The sequence below is a fragment of the Coenobita brevimanus genome, chromosome 55, assembly GCF_032717465.1.
Source record: "Coenobita brevimanus isolate Jiangsu-jjx chromosome 55, ASM3271746v2, whole genome shotgun sequence".
In the NCBI taxonomy this organism is placed as follows: domain Eukaryota; kingdom Metazoa; phylum Arthropoda; class Malacostraca; order Decapoda; family Coenobitidae; genus Coenobita; species Coenobita brevimanus.
Window position 1 is genome coordinate 37,123,467 of NC_137008.1, and position 19,700 is coordinate 37,143,166.

Below are 19,700 nucleotides of genomic sequence, written 5' to 3' on the forward strand. Positions count from 1 at the left end.
GACAGATAAATGTAGTTCTGTTAAATACACGGGTCTTCTATGTATGAAAACAAAAAGAAATGGCATATGTACTGCACACCAAAGGCAGATACCGGTAGTTCATTTATTTCCTGTGTGACAGTCATGGGGTGAATGGTGAGATCGAAGACTGCCACTGGTGGCAGATGCTTGACTCTTAGCTAATCATGCAATGCATAGAGGGTAATGTCAGATGGAGATGGCGGAATAAGACAAGATACAAAAGTGTCCATGTTTAATACATAATATAAAAAATATCCGAGAACACAATATCAACAATGACTATTGCTCTAAGCATTTGCACTGGTCACAGCCGTAGGGTGAGATGACGCTAGGCCAAGACGCAGAGCAGCACAAGTGAGTTTCACACTGGCACCACACTCACCCATCTGCCACACTGAGTGCTACCACATTCATGCCTTTATCAAACACTGACCACACTCACACTACTTACACACGACTACCACACTCGGACAAAGCGGCACAAGTGGGAGGGTCACGAGGCCACTACATTCAACCTACTTAAAACGTATAGTGCCTCTTAGGCTTTGCACAAATTACAACTAAACTGACAGTCTCACTGTGACCTGAGGGAGCAGCCTGGCTGCCAACACTCTGGTAATACTGTGATAAAGTGTCCCACCACAGTGGCTCTCAGTGTCTGTAATACTGTAGTTGTGATTCACTCTAGTGGCTCCCGACAATGTAATACTGTAACTGAGTTCCCACAGCGAGGCTCCTAACCCCGCATCTGAGTAGTCTGGAGTCTGGCCACTGCCTGGTGTTCCTAGGTCACCTTTAGTGACCCGAGGTCACCAACAGTTAATGCCACTCCTGGATTTTGTCTGGTACACAACCTGGTCGTGCCACCACCGCCACTCTTGTCAGTTGCAGCCCCAGCACTGGCAGTGTGACCACTTGCAGCGCCGGGTAGTCTTTGGTGTAAAGCAGGATCGGTGGCGGGATGACTCGGGCTGTGTCCTAGGCCGGTGCTGGAGTGAAAAGTAAAGGTGTGGTGCAGGCTGAGGGTGGGGCTGGGAGATACGAAGCAGAGAAGACCAGCTGTGCCCCGGCAAAGTGAAGAGGTGATGAGAAACAGGATGTGTCGTGGTGCCCCACACGGCATCGGCTCTTCGGCTCAGGAAGTGTGACGTGGATGAGGCTGCCGCTACTTTACACTGACGAAGTCACTGCCTGAAACACAAAGTTGGCTGATAGTGTGGAGGACAACTGACAGAAGGGCATATTATAGCTACCAGTTTGAAGGCTCCAGACTTGGCTACTTAAGTCTGAATATTTGCGAAACAAGATGCTTTAGGTCCTGACTTATCGAAACTATGATACAGCAAAGAAAGAGTACATCACAAGGTTACATCAGTGAAGTAACTTGAGTTAGAGCCACTGCAGATCCAGAGTGAATTTAATCGTTTCAGTGTCATGACTTCTGTTATTCTTGCTACCGCCAGATAATTTCACTCAGTTTAAGAGTAACCTTGTGTAGTGAAGCGGTCAGAAACAATGCCCAGTGATTCAGTTTGACGATGTCTTTTACAATATTAATTCTACAGCCAGACAGATTTATTCTTTTTAGAAGATACGTCGTACTGAAGGGGTTTTTGTCATTCTCCATGACGGAAAGACAAGTGCCTGTGACAACAAGAAACACAAAAGGTAAGCAATACATCACAGCAGATCTAGTTAAGGTAGCTATTATACCGCAACCTCTTTTCGTATAAGAAACTTCGTAACATTTCACCCTTCGAGGTTTATATAATAACAGCATAATATATATATATTTTTTCTAGTATTCATATCTTCTCAGTATCGACACAGCTTGCATCACTGTTTTAGTAGATGATATTAATGTTTTAAGTGAAAAATAAATCGCCGAGTGAGAGGCAGTATTAAACTGACACGACCACCGAGAATACGGTCTTGTGAAACGACAAGAGCTCACAGGAGGAAACGTAATTAAAATTATGAGAAAACATTTGACGTGAGTTCAGGAAGACGAAACATTTGCGTTTAGAAAGCAATGACATCAGATTACATGGAGCAACAGGATCTAGGAGACAATTATATTGCAGAGTAAAGGAACAAGAGGATTTAAAGAATAACGGGATACTGGTAGTTGAAGGACAACAGGAAGCAAAGATGAATAGGAGATAGTAAATGAAAGACAACAATGGCTTACGGAGCAACGGTAACCCAGGAGCGGCATAATTCAAATGCTGCAGGAACTGAAGAGCAAGAATTCAGAAGCCGAGGAACTACGAGGCACCGGAAACTCAGGAAGCGAGGACTCAATAGAAACAGGATCTAAGAGGCACCAGGAAGTCAAGAGCACCAGAAACTAAGAAGCATCAGGAACTCGTGAGCAACACGAACACAGAAACGTCAGGAACTTAACCCTCCTCAGGTACACCTGGGTCTGACAGACCCTGGCAATTTTTCGATGGTATAGTTCAGTAACTTATAGATGCCTGGGATCCCTGTCCTTCTCAATACCTTCCTAACTGTTTGTGCCCATGCAGGGCGTAGGGGGGGGGGTTACTTTCGTGTCTCTCTATGTTTTTGCAATATATCACTCAGAATTGCATGTCGGGTCTGTGAGACCCAGATGTACCTAAGGAGGGGGGAGAATTTTTCACTATGAGTTTGCAAATTGATTTTATGTTGTGTGGGATCCACTATGCCCATAATGAAGGTCCTCCATCCCTTAAGTTGTGACACAAGTGCGAGGCTCACAGTGTTCTTTGTTTTCGTGTATGGTGACTGAAAAAAAAAATTAGTTTGTCATTTTTTTCATTTTTTTTAATATGTGGAGTTCAATTAAGTAAAACTTATTAACATAGTTTTGTAACTGATAGGATCTAATACATTGCAGGATATTCAGGAATTTATTATATAAAACATGTGTGACACTACAGTATTTTTTTACAGCGGGGTGTGATAGACCCAGGTGTACGTACCTCAGTTGTAAACGAAACTGCAGGTCTACCTAAGGAGGGTTAAGAGCAGCAGGACCTAAGAGACACAGCAACTCAAGAGCAGCAAGAACTATGAAGTGTCAGGAACTCAAGGGCAACAGGAACTAAGAAACATCAGGAACTTATGATCAAAGAGAACTAAGAGACACGGGAACTCTAGAGCCAGAGGGTCAAGAGGCACCAGGAACTCATGAGGCTGTTAATCAAGAGATATTAGGAACTCAGGATCCATTGACATAAAGAAACCAGACGCAATGGGAAATTAAAGACATCAAAAACTAAATTGTGCAGGAACTAAATAGACAAGAACACTTGAGAGCAGCAAGATATCAGTGGGGCGAGCGCGCGTAAGAGAGAGAGGGAGAGAGAGAGAGAGAGAGAGAGAGAGAGAGAGGAGCAGAAACTAAAGGAGAAAAACAAGAATCAGGGGAAGAAGGACCTAAATAAATAAATATATATAAAATAAAACTGAAGCACTGCAGCATGAAATAAGAATTAAGATTTAAGAACTATAAGACAATACGAACCCAGGATCAACATGAACTAAAAAAAAAAAAAAAAAAAAAAAGCAAGAACTCGGGAGGAATTAAGAGATATTAAGAACTCAAAAGATAGAGGAACTAAGAGGTAGCCTAATAAGAACTCAAGAGCTAGAAGAACTAAATGATAATAAGAACTCAAGAGCGAGAGGAACTATGAGATAATAAGTACTCAAGAGCGAGAGGAACTATGAGATAATATGAACTCAAGAGCGAGAGGAAGTATGAAATAATAAGAAATCAGAAAGTAAAGGAAGACATCAAGAACTGAGGAGTTTGAGGAACTAAGGAACCACAATAACATGAAACCAAGGAAGGGGCGGCGTCATACTCACAGTTACTTACTAAGGAGTCCTCCCGTGCCGTAGCCGTAGGGCGGATAGGTCGGGGTGTACTGGGTGTAGTGGGAGGAGTAGCTGTAATCTGTCATAGCGGCTGTGCCTGAGGGGAAAGAAAATGAATGATGATGTTGTAGAAGTAAAGGTGGTGGTGATGGTGGTGGTGGTGACAGTGATGAAGATAACTGTGATGGTGGTGGTTATGGTGATGACTGTGAAGGTGATAATTGAGGTGGCGTTGATGATGATGATAATGACGATGGCACTGATGGTAGTATGGTGGCAACAGTGCTGATAGTACAGCAGGACGTTATGTTACCATGGCAACAATCTGCTGGTTCTAAGCAAACATCCGACACTGCGGTTTTTCCAGTATCGTCTCTTGTTTCTTCTCCGAGGAAGGAAATAAATATATTAATGCGAGAACCACAATAACTGTATATATCTGAAGCTTCTCTTACCCGTGGTGTAATTTTAGGCAGTGTTAAAGTTAGCATCATGAAAGTGTCCCGAATTTGTCAGGTTTGGTTACAAAATTTTTCCCAATACATTTTCGTTTCTTATGGTAATATTTATCACTGGTAGCAGAAATAATGGTTCTTTATGCAGCCATTGTGTTTTTCTAACTTGCAAAGCTAGTGTCGGTGAATATACTGTACTCTATAATCTGATGAGAAGTGCTGTACTTTGGTTCTGTATCACATAGACAGCACACTTGAACACAGCATAAGATAAATATGAAAGAAAATCCTACGTTCAGCAATAACTCCATCAGCATAGCAGATACTGTATTATCAGTTATCTTTTTAACTGCTAAAACTTATATTATTTTTCCCACTACTGTATGTTCACTGGGTCACACTGCTGTCTATACACTGTATGTTCAGTTGCTAATTTTAGGTTCATCTACTATTGCTTCAAGTTGTATAGGTTCTCCTGGGTTTACTTCGCAGGCAAAGCTACAGTAAGTAAGGTCAGGTCAGAAGCTGATATAGTTAGGTCAGGTAGCAGTCGGTTAGTCAGATCAAATTCTGATGTGGTTAGGTTAAGTCCAGAGGTAGTCTGGATCAGTCAGCTAGGTTACTTTAGTGTGGTTGGGTTAGGATTAGTGGTAGGTAATATTGTGATGGATGATTGTTTTAGTCAAGGCTATCATTGGTACTGAATTATACTTTAAAGGGTATAAAAGTTTTGAATACAGTATTACTTAGATTTTTACAGCACCTGAGACATGCTAGTATTTACTGTATTTCAGTATCTCTCTTTCTAGCATAAATTTCCCCTGATTGTGTGGTTTCTACGCCCTGGAATTCTTTTCACAATTTTTATTTTCTTGACACTAAACTATTCTTTACTGTGGAATGAAAGATCAGTTTCAAAGACATTTTCAGGTACTATGTCGAATTAAGAAAAAAAAAGGGGGGGGGGCTAAAATGATATTCCCAGCAACAGAATGTGAAAGTATTCCTGATCTTTTCGTAACTGCTTTTCCAGATGTTGATCCAGGGTATTGTACAGAGTACAGTACTAACATAACTGCACAAATCATTTGGTGCGACTCAGAAGAGAACTTTGAATGAATTCATACTTCTCCCCGACATGCTGGAACGTTAGCCTTTGACAAGTCGTCCTGGATGGAATAGCAGTTTCAGTGTCTGTGCAATGTATACCGACTCTACACTTTAAATAAAATATAAAAAAAACGGCATGAGGTGTTAAGCTCTTTCTTCTTCAAACGGCAGATGGTGAAGACATGCATTATTGCAATGAAATTTTTCACAGTTGTTGTACTACTGTGAAACTGTTTAGCCAAGGGAAGGGTAGTATAGGTCTGGCGAACCTTCATATATATATTAAGTTTTGGTCCTCTAAAGTGACTAGTTCAACTTCGTCTGCAAACCAGTTTACTGTACCAGAATCTCTGCATCTCTCTCACAAGTGTACTAAATATAGAAGTCTTCGTCATAATGTTGTGTACATCATGCATTCTTGACTGAATATTATATCTCTGATATACCATTTCAGAATTGTAAGACCCAAGCTCCCTCTCTTCAATTTTGTTAAAACTCGGCCTGGAAGATAATATTTTTTGACTGAAGCAGGGTTTACAGGTTGAACATTACTAGGACCTGTTTCACGTTCACTTGACTATGCATTTGTTTCCTCATCCTGTACAAAATTTCTTGTTTCTTTATGTTGTCTTACTTTAATCAACCAGGTTAGTTCACAGTTCCTACCACCTCTGCAATGACAGCTGCATCGTGCTGTTATCAAGTAGGCGTAAAATTCTGTTGGCTCTACGTATTACCTTCTCTCACCTTTATTTTCGTTTTCACCTGCCAGAAAGCGAAAGGAAACTATAATCTAAAGCACCAGGCTGGTGATGACAATCTGGAACCAAGCAATGAACCATTTTATTGCGTATCAACGCCTTTTTCTTTGGTGTTAGGGGAGAAACGGCATCGTCTGCTATGTTTGTTCTTTAGAACCAGCATGCGGTTGTCATGGTTACGTGACATCGCACTTCGGCTCAATTAACAGTAAATGACGTAGCCTAATTATCTCAAACCACTTCACAACGGATTCTCCTACGCTGAACAAATAAGTAAGGCAGTAGCAAGCCAAAAATAAAGATGTCATCGTACCGAACGTATTGATGAAAACAGAAATTCTAACCCCAGCATTACAAAGGATCTCAGCTAAGCTCAATATGATTATCTGATCGGTAGAAAAAAAAAGTCATCGTACTGAATGGGGTAGAGGTATTTGCCTACAGCTTTATATATTATCACAGCTTTATATATTACCACAGTGTTCATTTTAATGAGCACTGTGGTAATAGTTCTGCTAATGTTTCCTATCCCCATTTCTGCATGGATCCTCCTCCCCTCATGTACTGGTGAGAAATGTGATGGTGATGATGATGATGATGAAGATGATGATGATTATGCTGCGAAGGCTAGGGCTGCAGCAGATTATATAAAAGGTATGAAGTATTTCTGCTCTGATATTAGGAGACAGGATAACAAACGATATTACTCTTAATTCTCTTTCTGTTCAATATAAAATTTGCCATTTGCTACATCAAAGGCCAGACGATTTTATCCAGTTCAGTATCTATCCGAGGAGAAAACTTGAAAACGACTTTATTTAATGTTGTCAAAAATTAAGAACATTTTACTTTATTCCAGCTAATACCAGACCAGTTTTCTGGTGTAATATGCACGGACTGACTTTATGCAGGAAGTTACCGTTCCCTTCTCTATTTAGCCTAAATTAATCTAACCTAACCAAACCTAACCTAACTTAACCTAACCTAACCTTATCCTAGATCAACCTAACCAAAGTAAACCAAAATAAAACTAACCTTAATTCACGAAATGACCGATTTCACAATCTGCCTGTAACAAACATGTGTAAATTTATTTATATATATCTATATATCGACCTATAGTTTCCTATAGGGTGATAAGACGTCCAACTGTTACCCTGACACATATATTTCATAAAATGTTGTTGATAAATGGCACAATACTGATATATCATGCGGATACTTTCAACCAGCAACTAAACAGGGCACTCGGCGCATGCGCACTGAGCGGAACGGTAACTTCCAGCATAAGTCACTCCGTGCATACGACACCAGACGAAGAGAAGCCAACGTACCAAAGGGTTAAGACAAATATGGCGAAGGTGTAACCATTGATTAATTTTCTAATGGTCATCTTGGGAAATCACGATGGGAGAAAAGTGTGTTTGCTTTCTACTGTATCACTGCATTTTACTAAGGACGTGCTGTGAAACGTGACATGCAGGCTGATCCCATCCAGTGCTCACATTGGTCCCATTAATGACGCCCATGAAGTGTGTTTGGATGCTGTACTTGGGTGATGAATGCGCTCTAAAACATGGTAGACAAACTAAATTGATTAATTATCAATTTTTTTTTCCTCCAATAAACAGCCGTTAAAAACTGGAAATATATAAACACCTTCAGTCAGTTAGCTGGAACCTTCAGTACGATTACGTCTCCATTTTGTTCTTGCTACCGACAAACAGTTGTATTCAGTTTACTGGAGACGTCTTGTGAAAGGGTTATAAAGTCTCTGTAACCACTACAGCACAATGACACCCACCCCTCTTTTTGAACTCTTGTTACCCTCAGACGATAATTTTAACTTAGGCGAGGCCTATGAGAGGTCTTTCGTAGTGACGGAGTTAGAAACAGAGGATACTTGGTAACAGACAGCCCTTTGCTATCCTTCTATCATGTTCTAGAATCAATACTTCGCTAGTCTTCGTAGCATAATGACGCCTTATTATTTTGTTTTTGCTTCGGTCATGCCACTATTTTTAGCTGCGGGAGCATCTACTGGAGTGGTTAACAGTATCACCGAGAGAATGAAATATCCTGCCGCTGCTACAGTTAACTATGCCACTCCTCTGAAAGGCGAACAATTGAAACAACGTCGACACCTCCACGGACGGTGATGGAGATCCGCGGATCTTCCATATTCTGAAAAAAAAAAAAAAAAAAAAAAAAAAAAAAGGCCAAGCACCATGTTGGTACAAATGGGTTCGAGTGCTGAGTCACAGTTACAATGCTTCATGACTAGGTTGAGTTAATTAACACTATGAATAAATTCTTTTTTATTCTTGCTGTCTCCAGAGAAATTTATTTAGTTTTTGAGAGACTTTTCGAACTAAATGGGTTAGGTATAGCCTTAATTAACCCCTTCACCACAAGTGATTCTTCCCAAGGTAAATAAATCTCATCTGGTGGTAGCTAGAATAAACAGAAAATGCCTCATGGGACTGATGGAACCTTGGTTCTGAGTGGCAAGTTTTCAGGTTTTGGAGAGTTACGCGTGCTTAATCCGTGCATCTATAAAAGGCAACAAGATGAGCCACTGAAACCCATGCAGTACGGATCTCGGCTAACCATGATGCAATGACCTAAGGCTATTTATTAGACAAATAGTTATGGCCACGTCAGTTATTTCCGCACGTTATGGAAGGTACTGTACTCAGAGGGGTGGCGAAGACATTCATCCGCATGCAACCAGAAAGGCGTTCTGTAGAGAGTGGCGGACTGACATGAGACTGTATTCTCGTCAGTTTCGGAGGCTTCCTTGCGCATCTTGCTTAGCGCCTTATTTTGCATATTTTATAATAACCCCTTCAATCCACGAACATTTTTTTAAGCTCTGCCAACGCCAGGGGATTTTATTTAGCTAGGGAGAACTTCTTCATTGAAAAGTAGTTAATGGAAGCGTCTGCACCTTTCAATTAATTCGAAATCTCTTGAACTGATACAATTAACGTATAATCGTTGTGAAGGGGACACTTCACTGGTATGTTTGGTTACGTAAAGCTATAATTTTAACACTGACTACGAGTTCATAAATACTCGTACTTTACATATGATTATTATCCCTTTCAGATTGGGGACGTAATTTTCTTTTTATTCTTGCTGTCGCCTGAAAGATTTATTCAGCTGGGGAAAGACTTCTTGCAGGGAAGGGATAAAATGGGGCTTCATCCAACCACTCCAGTTATAAGGGTCACAGCAGAGTTGAATAAAGCGGTCTGGAGATAAAAAGAATGAAAAAGGAAAATGTGTAATCGAAAACAGGTGTTTAATATGTTATCGCTGGGAAGAGACAGCCTGGTAAGGGAAAAGTGCTAAACAGTCCCTAATCTGGCGCGAATCCGACCCTAGGATGGTGTTCCAATCAGTATTCTGCCATTGTGTCTAATGTCAAGCAGTGGGTATGTTTCAGTGTATCTTCGTTTCACTCAGCATGTTTTAATCAGAATTAAAGTGTTTGCTTTAGTCTGATTCTCTCTCTGCATTAGTTTCAGTCAGTATGTTTCAGCCAATACATCTGTTTCAGTCAGTGTGTCTTTGCTTCAATCCGTATGTTTCTGTCGGTGTGATTGTTTCAGTCACTGTGCCTCTGAATCAGTCAGTATGTTTCATTCACTGCATCTTGTTTCAGTCACTGTTTTTTTGGTTCCAGCCAATATGTTTGTTTCGGCTAGCATGATTCAATTAATGTGTCCGTTTCAATTTGTCCTGTTTCAGTCAAGGTGTACTGTTTCAACCAATGTGTCTTGTTTCATTGTGTCTTTGTTTCAGACAGTGTGTTTTAAGCCAATGTGTCTGTTTCAGACAGTGTATCCTTGTTTCATTCAATGCGTGTTGTCTTAGTGTATTTTTGTTTCAATCAGAGTTCTTGTTCTAGCTACGATGTTTCAATGTGTCTGTTTCAGGCGTTGTGTCCTTGTTTCATTATTCCCTGTTTCAGTCGGTGTCTTTATTTCAGTCAGCGTGTCTTGTTTCAGTCAATACGTCGTTGTCTTAGTCAGCAGAGGACAAGAAACCATTCCTAAACTGAATCATTTCATCGGCTGGGAGCCAGAACACTACAGTTCATGAATCTGCGTCCTGGAAGGATAAGACAAAAACAGTTAGCTTACGATGCTTGTGATTTCCCTCGTTGCTCAGATGTTCTTTTAAGGCAAAAAATCTGTGAAAGATGTTAATAAACGGTGACTCAGGCCCCAGGTTGTAATGCCAGACAGGTGATGATGATGAGGGGTCAACAGAGGAAGGGAAGGCCGGGGTTATAGATGAAAGGAGAGTGGGAGGGAGACGGGGGAGTGGAGGAGAGGAAAGGTACGGGGGGGAGGGATAACATAGGTTATACAGGCAAAAAGACTACCTTAGGGTGCAGTCACTATCATTACATGATGCTGATTAACAAGCAAATTTACGGCAAGTTCCCTGTCGCAATAAAAATTACTTTTCGCTTGAAGAATCAGGTAGGCTATACGCAGGTTCTATATTCCCCTTGTCTTTCGTGACAATAACTAATCATTGCAATTAAGGTTTGTTTTAAAAGAAAACAAAGGAACAAAGGATAGTGGAAAATTCCGTATTCTCCTTTTTCTTTTCGTTCCTGCAGAAGCAAATTTTAGCTATAACAGGGAACCAACCGTAAGTCTGATGTAAATCAGGATTGTGAGTGTGCAGTGCAGGTGCCACTGGGCTACTGCGAGCAGACTTACCTGAGTAGTGTGTGATGGGCGGGAGAGTAGTATAGGTGGGTTCAGGAGGGGTGGCCGCTACATGTGCGTGCATGGGTACAGAGGCATGCGTGGCGTGCGTGGGTGCGTGCGCGTGGGTAGCAGCGTGGGCGTGAGAGGCGGGCTGGAGGACTGTGAGGGCGGTGGTGCACGGGGTGTCAGCCTTGAGGGGCGAGGAGCAAGGGGCCACTACCAGGTTGTCAAGGGGCGCCACACTCTCGCTCGGGGGAGATGACGTGTACTGGCTACTGCAGGAGGTGTAGCCCGAGCCTCCTGACGTGCAGATAACACCTGCGTCAGCCCCTCCGCCTCTACACACTCACACGTGTTGGGTGGGTGCGGCTCTCACAATACCACCATCGGCCATATTCTCGTAGGCTTAGCAGGCTTTCTTACAACTCATCTTTTGTGATTTATTTTGCATGTTATATCGTATTATTCTCTTCATTGTTATTTATATCTTCTTCTAACACCTCTTCCTTAGCAATTTATTTATCGCGTTACATTAATCCTTTCAGTACGGTGACGTTCTTAGTTTATCCTTATTAACTCCAGACGCTTGTATTCAGCTTGGTAAAACCTTTCGTACTGAAGGAGTTAGTGAAGGCTATATCTGACCCCTCCAGTTCGAAGTCTTCAGCCGACAAAGTCGTCTGAAGGTGGTGAGTATAAAGTGCTTAAACAGGTACGTCATCGTAGTGAAGGGATGAATTCATGCAGAAATAAAGTTGTATGGAAGAGGTTCCAGTAAGCCTCTAATGGCAACAAGTATATGGCACTTGTCAGCCCATGTCAGCTCCACCTAGGATACACAATAGGTCGCATTCTCGTGGCTTGATCTTCTAGCACCTGCTCCTTACAATTTCTTCTCTTTTTTTCTTGTTCCTTTTTTCTTTTCAGTATGGCACGCTGACAGCCTCTGGTAACTTATTCATGCCAATGATGTCGGCATTAAACTAATGTAAAATGCTTACAAAAGACAATAAATGTGAAACAGGCAATATCGCTAAGGAAGAGGTGTTAGAGATTCTCATACGCCCTCGAAATTACGGCCCAGTATCATGATACAGACATGAACTGGCAAGGCAGAAGTGCCACGAGCCTGCTGAGCTGACGAGATTATTATACGACCCGCAGAGACAGCATAAACACGGTAGGTGGGTAGGCCTCATCTCACACTCACTTTTAATACTTTCAGCCCCAACATGTATTTATTCCTTTCTTACTACCAGACAGGCGATTTTATTTAGCTTAGGAGTGACACTCCGATTAAGAATGATTGTATACAACCCTGATTAATCACTAATCACTTCACTACTTCAGGCAAACTGAGTAAAATCGACCAGTAAGAGCAAGAATGAACTACAAAATACGCCATCATATTAAAGGGTTTACGTCCATGACTATGAACTTATGTAATTACAATTTAAGGGTCCTTCTCTATTCTCACATTAATACCTTTAGCCCACGGACGCTTTTCTTTATTATTTTCTAGCTAACATCACACTATTAGGCAACTTAGGAAACGGCGATACTTCCCTCGAGTGATGGAGTTAATAGAGGCTATATCTAACCTACCTATCACTTGGACAGGTCACTCCAGAGCTGAACAGAGCCGCCCTGAGGTTCCAAGAATACAATAAAAAGGCGCCATCGTTGTGAAGGGGTTAAAGATTTTAATGGTATTTTAGTCATTACAGAGAGAATGCTCCAATTTTGCACCAGGTCGGCTAAGGGCAAGCGTGCTGTTTGGTTATACATACTGAAGAAGGCGCAGAGGTGAGGCCACGCTACGGTGTTTATGTCAGCAAAAATTTCTGGGATGAAACTCACAAAATGCCTTACTGTCCTTTTCCTCTCATAACTAGAAAGACGACAAGACAACGAAAGATTCTGTATTTTCTTTGTCTTGTCCTTCCTCTTAATACAAATCTTAGTTACGACAGGAAACCGAAAGTAAGCTTGTGAATCAAGACCCAGGGCCTTATTCTCGTGAACTTGGAGGTTCCCCAGCACCTCCTCAGCGATTTATTTTGCATGTAGCACTTGACATTTACTGTTGTGTTACCCATGCTTTTTTTTTTTTTTTTTAGATGCAAACGTTTTTATAAATAACATTCAAGAGAATATTAACGTGCTTTATATACAAGAAGCAAACTGGTAAAGAATAAGGTGGAAGGGAGCCTCCTCAGCCTTACAGAACACGGCCCCTCTAAAGGCTGTTGCATGAAAAGCTACAAGAGCCACGCTACGTATGTGTACCACAAGTCTCTGAACTGTAACTGAACTTTGTGAGGTAGTTCACACCAGAGGCTAAGCTAGGTAAGCTGTGCAGCCTAGGGTCTGGTGGAAGATACCTCATTAAATAGGTTTAGTCTCAGTTCAAAGACGCAGCTGCACGCATAGGTAGTGTGGGTCGCGTAGCTTCTGATGTGAGACACCCTAAACTCGTGCTGGGGGGCTTAACGTGCTATACAGTTGTGACATACGGGCTGGGCGGTGATGCTATGGCTAGGTGATTCTACGCCTATATGGTGAATGCTAAGGCTATGCTAAATGTGACAGGTGCAGGTGAATCAGCTGTGCCACATAAATATCATCACGGCAGACTACCTAAAGCATAACATGTACCCCTTCAGTACGATGTCTGTTTATATCATTATTATTATTATTTATTTGTTTTTAATTTTCTAATCCAGCTACCGCACAAGAATTTTACATTAGATTGGCAGGACCTTTCGCACTCAGGGATATAACAGTGATCTTTTAACCCTTCACAACGAGATATATCCATTAAAGACTGAATGAAAGGTCTGACGGGAAAAGAAATGAATACTAAGACTTCGATACTGGTAGACCCCTCTACGTTTATGTTTGATTCTTGATACAAATTGATAATTAAATACTGCTCAGGAATAATACTCTCTCACATTGAAGAGATTATAGTAGACAATTTCTCACCCCTTAGTATGAGAGATTCCCGTACACTGAATGTAACCATCCAGAGGAAGCAGAAATCAGAAAAATAAAAGAGGTCATCGTACTGAAGGGGTTAAGATAAGACAAGCAGACACATTCCTGCACTCATTAAAAAAAAAAAAAAAACTATCACTGCTACTGGATCACTCAGGACAGGCTGACTATTTCGTTTAGCTGAGAGAGATCTTAGCAAACGAAGGGTTATTAACCATAACATCAACAAAGAGATGGACAAAGCTATAATGTCATGCTGGTGGCTACACGGGTTAGACTACAAGCAAAAATGGATGGGCGGAAGCTAGGATTTAAAATGAGGGGAAGAAGAGGTCAGGGGTGCGGCATTAGTGGAAGAAGCACTAGGTGGAAGGGTGGATGGCGGGGAGTGGAAAAAGGGAAGAGAAGTGCAAGTGGAAAAAGCATTAATTGCAAAGGTGGGGTGTGTGGAACGGAGGAGAGGGATAGGGAAGCAGGGAGTGGTGTGGAGTGGAGAGGGTGTGGGGCTGGAAGGGTCAGGGCAAGCCCATCGAAGTATTCTACGTGGCCTTGGTCAAAGGAGGGAGGGAGGCAGGGAGGGAGGGGTGGTGGGGGTGAGGTCGAACAGTCTAGTCACCTGATCACCATGTCAGTTGAATCCATTGTTAGTCTTAGGGTCACGGTTAGGTTAGCGGCTGTGAGTAATGTGAATGTTGTGTGGTGTGGTGTGGTGTGGTGTGGATGGGGCTTGGTGTGGTGTGGATGTGATATGGATGATATGTGGTACGGATGGTGTAGCTTAGTATGTGATGTGGATAATGTGTGGTGTACAGTACATAATTCATGCTGTGAGGTGTGGATGATGTGTGGCAGGGACGGTGTGTGGTGTGTATAGTCTAATAAATGTGTGTGTGTGTGTGTGTGTGTGTGTGTGTGACAACCCCAGGCAATTAATACTTGTTTGTTAAAATATTATCTGTTGTAATGAGTGACACTTACGAGTAGCTATACGTGTGTATATATATATATATATATATATATATATATATATATATATATATATATATATATATATATATATATATATATATATATATAATACAAATGTAAAATGTGATGCTGTAAATGTTAAATGCTGTGATGCAAATGTTAACTGCAATTATGTGACTGATGTAAATGCTAAGTTTAATGAGCATGTTAATCAAAATTGTCGGATTTAAATACAACGATGAACATGTTAAAAGTAATACCGCTACTGCCAAATGTAATGGCGTAATGTTAAAAGTAATTATGCATGTGTTAAATGTCATAAACAAGCGCCGAGCATATACCCACCAAGCCTTCTTAACGAGCAAATGTGTTGTGTTGCTCCTGATGACCAACAGTCGTATTCACGCTGACACACAAGGCATCGCAGCACGTCTTTCTTAGCCATCATTTGTAAGTTGCACCTTGATATTCTCTTGTACGTTATATACGGTATATATTTAACACATCACTGTATTTTGCATGTGTAGCATTAAAGAGAATATTAAGGTGTTGGAGGCAGAATAAGTCGCAGAAGAAGAAGTGTTACGAAATCTCCTTACCAACGAGACTACGGCCCAAGAATGAAGGACAGTGGCAGCAATAAACCGTGTTATCTTTGGCTTGGTAGATTTTTCAGCCCCGCCTCCTCAGTCTTTACTTTGCATATTATGTATTAATATCTACTTGTAGGATTAAGTTACTGACGACATCTGTGTCGACACTGGTATTATATACAAGAGAATGCTAAAGTGCATAGGGGGCAAAAAAAAAAAAAAAAAAAAAAAAAAGTCGGTAAGGAAGAGGTGCTACGAAGTCATGCCAACGAGAATATGGGTCAAGAAATGTTGCTAATAATTCATCCTGTATTATACACCCTTGCTATATCTCCCAGAAATTGTGGTATCTTGTCTTTGTAACCCCCCTTCACTTAGATGACGTCTTTCTGTATTATATTCTTGCTATTCCAGACTATATCATTCCTCGTATGGGAGATCTCGTTTAGTTAATGCGCTAATGAAACCTCTGACTCTCAAGTTCACAAAAATTTCTCCTAGGCCAAGAAAATCATGAGAAGTTCTCCTGGACCATGCAAATCATCAGGAGGCATCAAGAACAATAGATAAACAACGTCATCGCTGCGACAGTGTTGACTTGTTCACTACGATGACGTATTACGTAGTTTATCCTTGCCACTACCACTCGATTTCACTAAGCACAGAAGAGCCCACTGGTACTGAAGGGTTTATAATGGATATATATCTATCTCCTTAAGTTCGTAAAGTCTATCCTAAAGCGAATAAATCATTTGGAATAGCAAGAATAAAATAACAAATACGTCACGAGGTCGAAGGGTAAGATCTCTCCTGTGTTATCCCTCCCACCCACACCCATATTACATGAGTATGCCTAACGAAGAAGGAGCATGATGAGAACCTGAGGGCAGAAGAGATAGCCAGCTGTTCCGTGCCCCTCCTGCCGTGGCCTGCTCGGTGGGCTCGTCCTGCTGGTACTGGGAGGCTGTGGTGTCGAGGACTGAGGGGGCAGCCAGTACCGGCTTCACGTCTTCCATAGTGATGGGAGTGAGGGGCGTCAGGCCTCCGCTGCTGCCTGTGAGGGGAGCCAGCAAGTCACTTAAAGTGTACAAGGTATCAGTACCTTGAAACTGGTTCGAACTGTATGCAAGGCCTACTTTAGTCCAGTAAATCTGTTGGAACTGGCAGCTACACATAGATCTCTCCACTGAACCTGGTACAACTGGCACATTAACTATTCCCGGAGCTATCTAGGCATCAGGAGTGTGACATCACATACCGTCAAGAAGGTAAAAGTGCATTAAAACTCCTGTACACTGCACCAGGGCACCAGGAGCAGGAGCTTTTGCGGAACAATCCGAAAGAATTAAGAACGCAAGTGATTTAGGGTCTCGCTTCAGAAGTTCGAAATCCCCGATGTGTGAAGTGAAAGCTAAGTGCTAACCGTTTGTTTGTGTTAATAACTGTCTGATGGAAGAGTAACTTTCTGGTGGAATAGGATATCCGATATTGTCTTGTGAGGTATCTGCTGGCGAGTGAAGCAGAAGTAGGCTACGGTACTGACTGATGGTGGCATTATTAAAAGCTCGTGCAGAATGAGGGAGAAGGGATAGGGGGATGAAAGGAGACTGAGGAGGATGACTTGAGGGACTGGAGGGGGAGAAATAGGTAAACGTATGGTGACTGAAGGTGACAAAAGTCAATGAGGGGAATGGCGTGAGAAATGCGGCATACAGATTCTGTACAAAACAGACTGGGTGCTAATAAAGAAGCAAGATGGGAGCCATACCAAGAGACAGCGAGGGGAGAGAAGATGGGGTGCAGGCTGAAAGGGGAAGGAGTGATACTTACCAAGATGTAACGAAGGTGAGGAAAAAGGGGTGAGATTTTACTGATGAGGAGGGAAGAAAGGAAAAGGGGTGAAGTGTGAGGAGACAAGACTTCTCCAGAGAAGTGGTGAGGGGAAGGAAGTGGAGGAAAGGTAAGGAATGAGGGAACAAGACCTGGGTTACCTAGAGAGAGAAAACGAGGGAAGGAAAGGAATGGTTGGGGGACGTAAGAGGTAAGAGGGAAGGAGAGATAACGGGTTAGAGTTAAGGAGGGGCATGGAGGGACAAGGGATCAGGGGTATGACGAAGCATGGAGGGTAAGAGATATGGGGTTAGTGGAAAGGAGAAGGAGTAATGGATGAAAGGAAAAGGGAAATGATAAGAGGTATGGAAAGAGTACAGTACTAACCGAGCGAGGTAGCAAGAGGTGGAGAGTACACGTGACTGGTGCCGGACTGGGTCATGGACATTGTCTCGTAGAAGGCGTCACTGGAGATGGTGGCAGCAGATACTGGCGGGTAGCTGCTGGGGTGGTCCACAAACTGCACACTGGGGGGTACGGGCCACAGAAAAAAGTATTGGTACATATCCTCTTACGGTTTTCAATCAGTGTGCACAACACTGCACCATTGTGATTTATCTAATACAAATTATAAAATAACCATTAACCATTCAACTCGGGGTTTGAGATGGTGTAACAACAACAACAATAATGCTAATACTGATCATCATCATCATCATCATCATCATCATTATCAGAGTGTAACTAGGACATTCCTGGCTGAGGTGGACAGGGGTGAGACCATACCTGTAGGGGGAAGCGGTGCCGCCTGAGACATCGCCGCCAGAGTCCTGCAGGAGGGTCTTGGCAGGGTCTTCCCCCTTCAGAGATGACCACTGCTTGGACCACAGCATCTGAGGGGCACAGGGATAAGTTACGATGGGGTTGGGCTAGACACTTTTGGGGGAAACAAGGCAAGTGTATCTATCTGTCTATCTATGTAAATACTATCTATCTATCTATACTCTCTCTAAATATCTATCTATCTATCTATCTATCTATCTATCTATCTATCTATCTATCTATCTATATATATATATATATATATATATATATATATATATATATATATATATATACTGGCAGGTAGTGCAGGGCAGATATTTAAGAAATATGGCAGACCATGTATAACAAGAAAGGACAGATGAGGAATGGAAACAAGCTGGGCAGAGCAGTGCAGAGCATATAACTGTGGGAGAAACAATACAAAACATTGCAGATTTAGGGGGCCATAGATCCACTTCCTTGACCCGAGACACTTTCGTTGTTAGGGTCTGTTTTGGGTAAATTAGTCGTGTACTATCCCTTTTCCTTCTCCATATGTTAATTAACATTTATAACACATGGGTCAGCAAGCACGGGAGCACCGACCCCTCACTCAGGCCCCTCCTTCTCCTCACTGTCTCCGCCCCCTCACTCCGGTCTCGCCTTCTCAACCTGGCTCCGCCCCCTCTACCGGCCTCATGAAACAAAACGTCTTGGGGCTGTGTTTATAAAGGCTCCTAACCAGTTTTAACAAAAGTCTCCATGACAGACAGTTATTATCGCATATATATATATATATATATATATATATATATATATACATATATATATATATATATATATATATATATATATATATATATATATATATATATATATATATATATATATATATATATATATGTGTGTGTGTGTGTGTGTGTGTGTGTGTGTGTGTGTTTTATCATTAATATTAAATCTATTTTGGTTTTGAAGTACTTGTCGGCCGTTTGAGTAAAGAGACGTATATACCAATAAACTTCTTAAACCATATGCTTAGGAGAGTTTATAAATGCTGCCTTAGGCCATAACAGTCTAAATCTCGCTGGCATAGGAGTTCGTAGCATTTCTTACTCGGCGATTTTCTTTGAATATTTCACATTGATAATTACTTGAATTCTTCTTTCTAAGATCAACACTGTTGGCATCTGCGACATATAAAAGGATGATAAGCAGTCAGGTGCGAAATAAAGCGTCAAGGAATAAGTGTTAAGAAATCTTCTTTGTTAACGAAAATACAGACAGAGCGTCATGGTCCTTCACGTAATACAAGGCGAGGGGGAGAAGGCTCTTAAGGCCAGTTTGACAAACTTACGATAATTTACCTGCCGTGACTAAAATTTATTTTTGCAAAGAGGGCACGGAAAGCAAATGGCAATACATGGAGAATACTTCCATAATTCATATTCTTCCTGCAAAACGAATCTTAATTACGAAAGGAACAGTATAGTCAAGAACAACATAGAAAGAAGAATGCAGCTAAATATACACAATCTTGTTCTTCCTCCAAAAAAC

At 41.6% G+C, this 19,700-nt stretch overlaps 1 protein-coding gene across 5 annotated transcripts in view; it reads right to left on the bottom strand.

Annotated features, from left to right (window-relative positions):
- Positions 1-240: 240 nt before the first annotated feature.
- Positions 241-19,700, bottom strand: part of LOC145401373 (uncharacterized) — a 253,052-nt gene continuing 233,592 nt past the window's right edge. For 3 of the 5 annotated variants that reach the window (XM_080273703.1, XM_080273699.1, XM_080273701.1), the window contains 6 exons: positions 18,129-18,235; positions 17,730-17,869; positions 16,393-16,566; positions 10,960-11,250; positions 3,883-3,988; positions 241-1,212 (listed from right to left, as the gene is read on the bottom strand). In XM_080273703.1, coding sequence (XP_080129829.1) covers positions 3,885-3,988; positions 10,960-11,250; positions 16,393-16,566; positions 17,730-17,869; positions 18,129-18,235 — 816 coding nt within the window. In that variant the 3' untranslated portion in view covers positions 241-1,212; positions 3,883-3,884. The remainder of the gene's footprint in view (positions 1,213-3,882; positions 3,989-10,959; positions 11,251-16,392; positions 16,567-17,729; positions 17,870-18,128; positions 18,236-19,700) is intronic. The other 2 variants (XM_080273700.1, XM_080273704.1) reach the window with 2 other exon arrangements.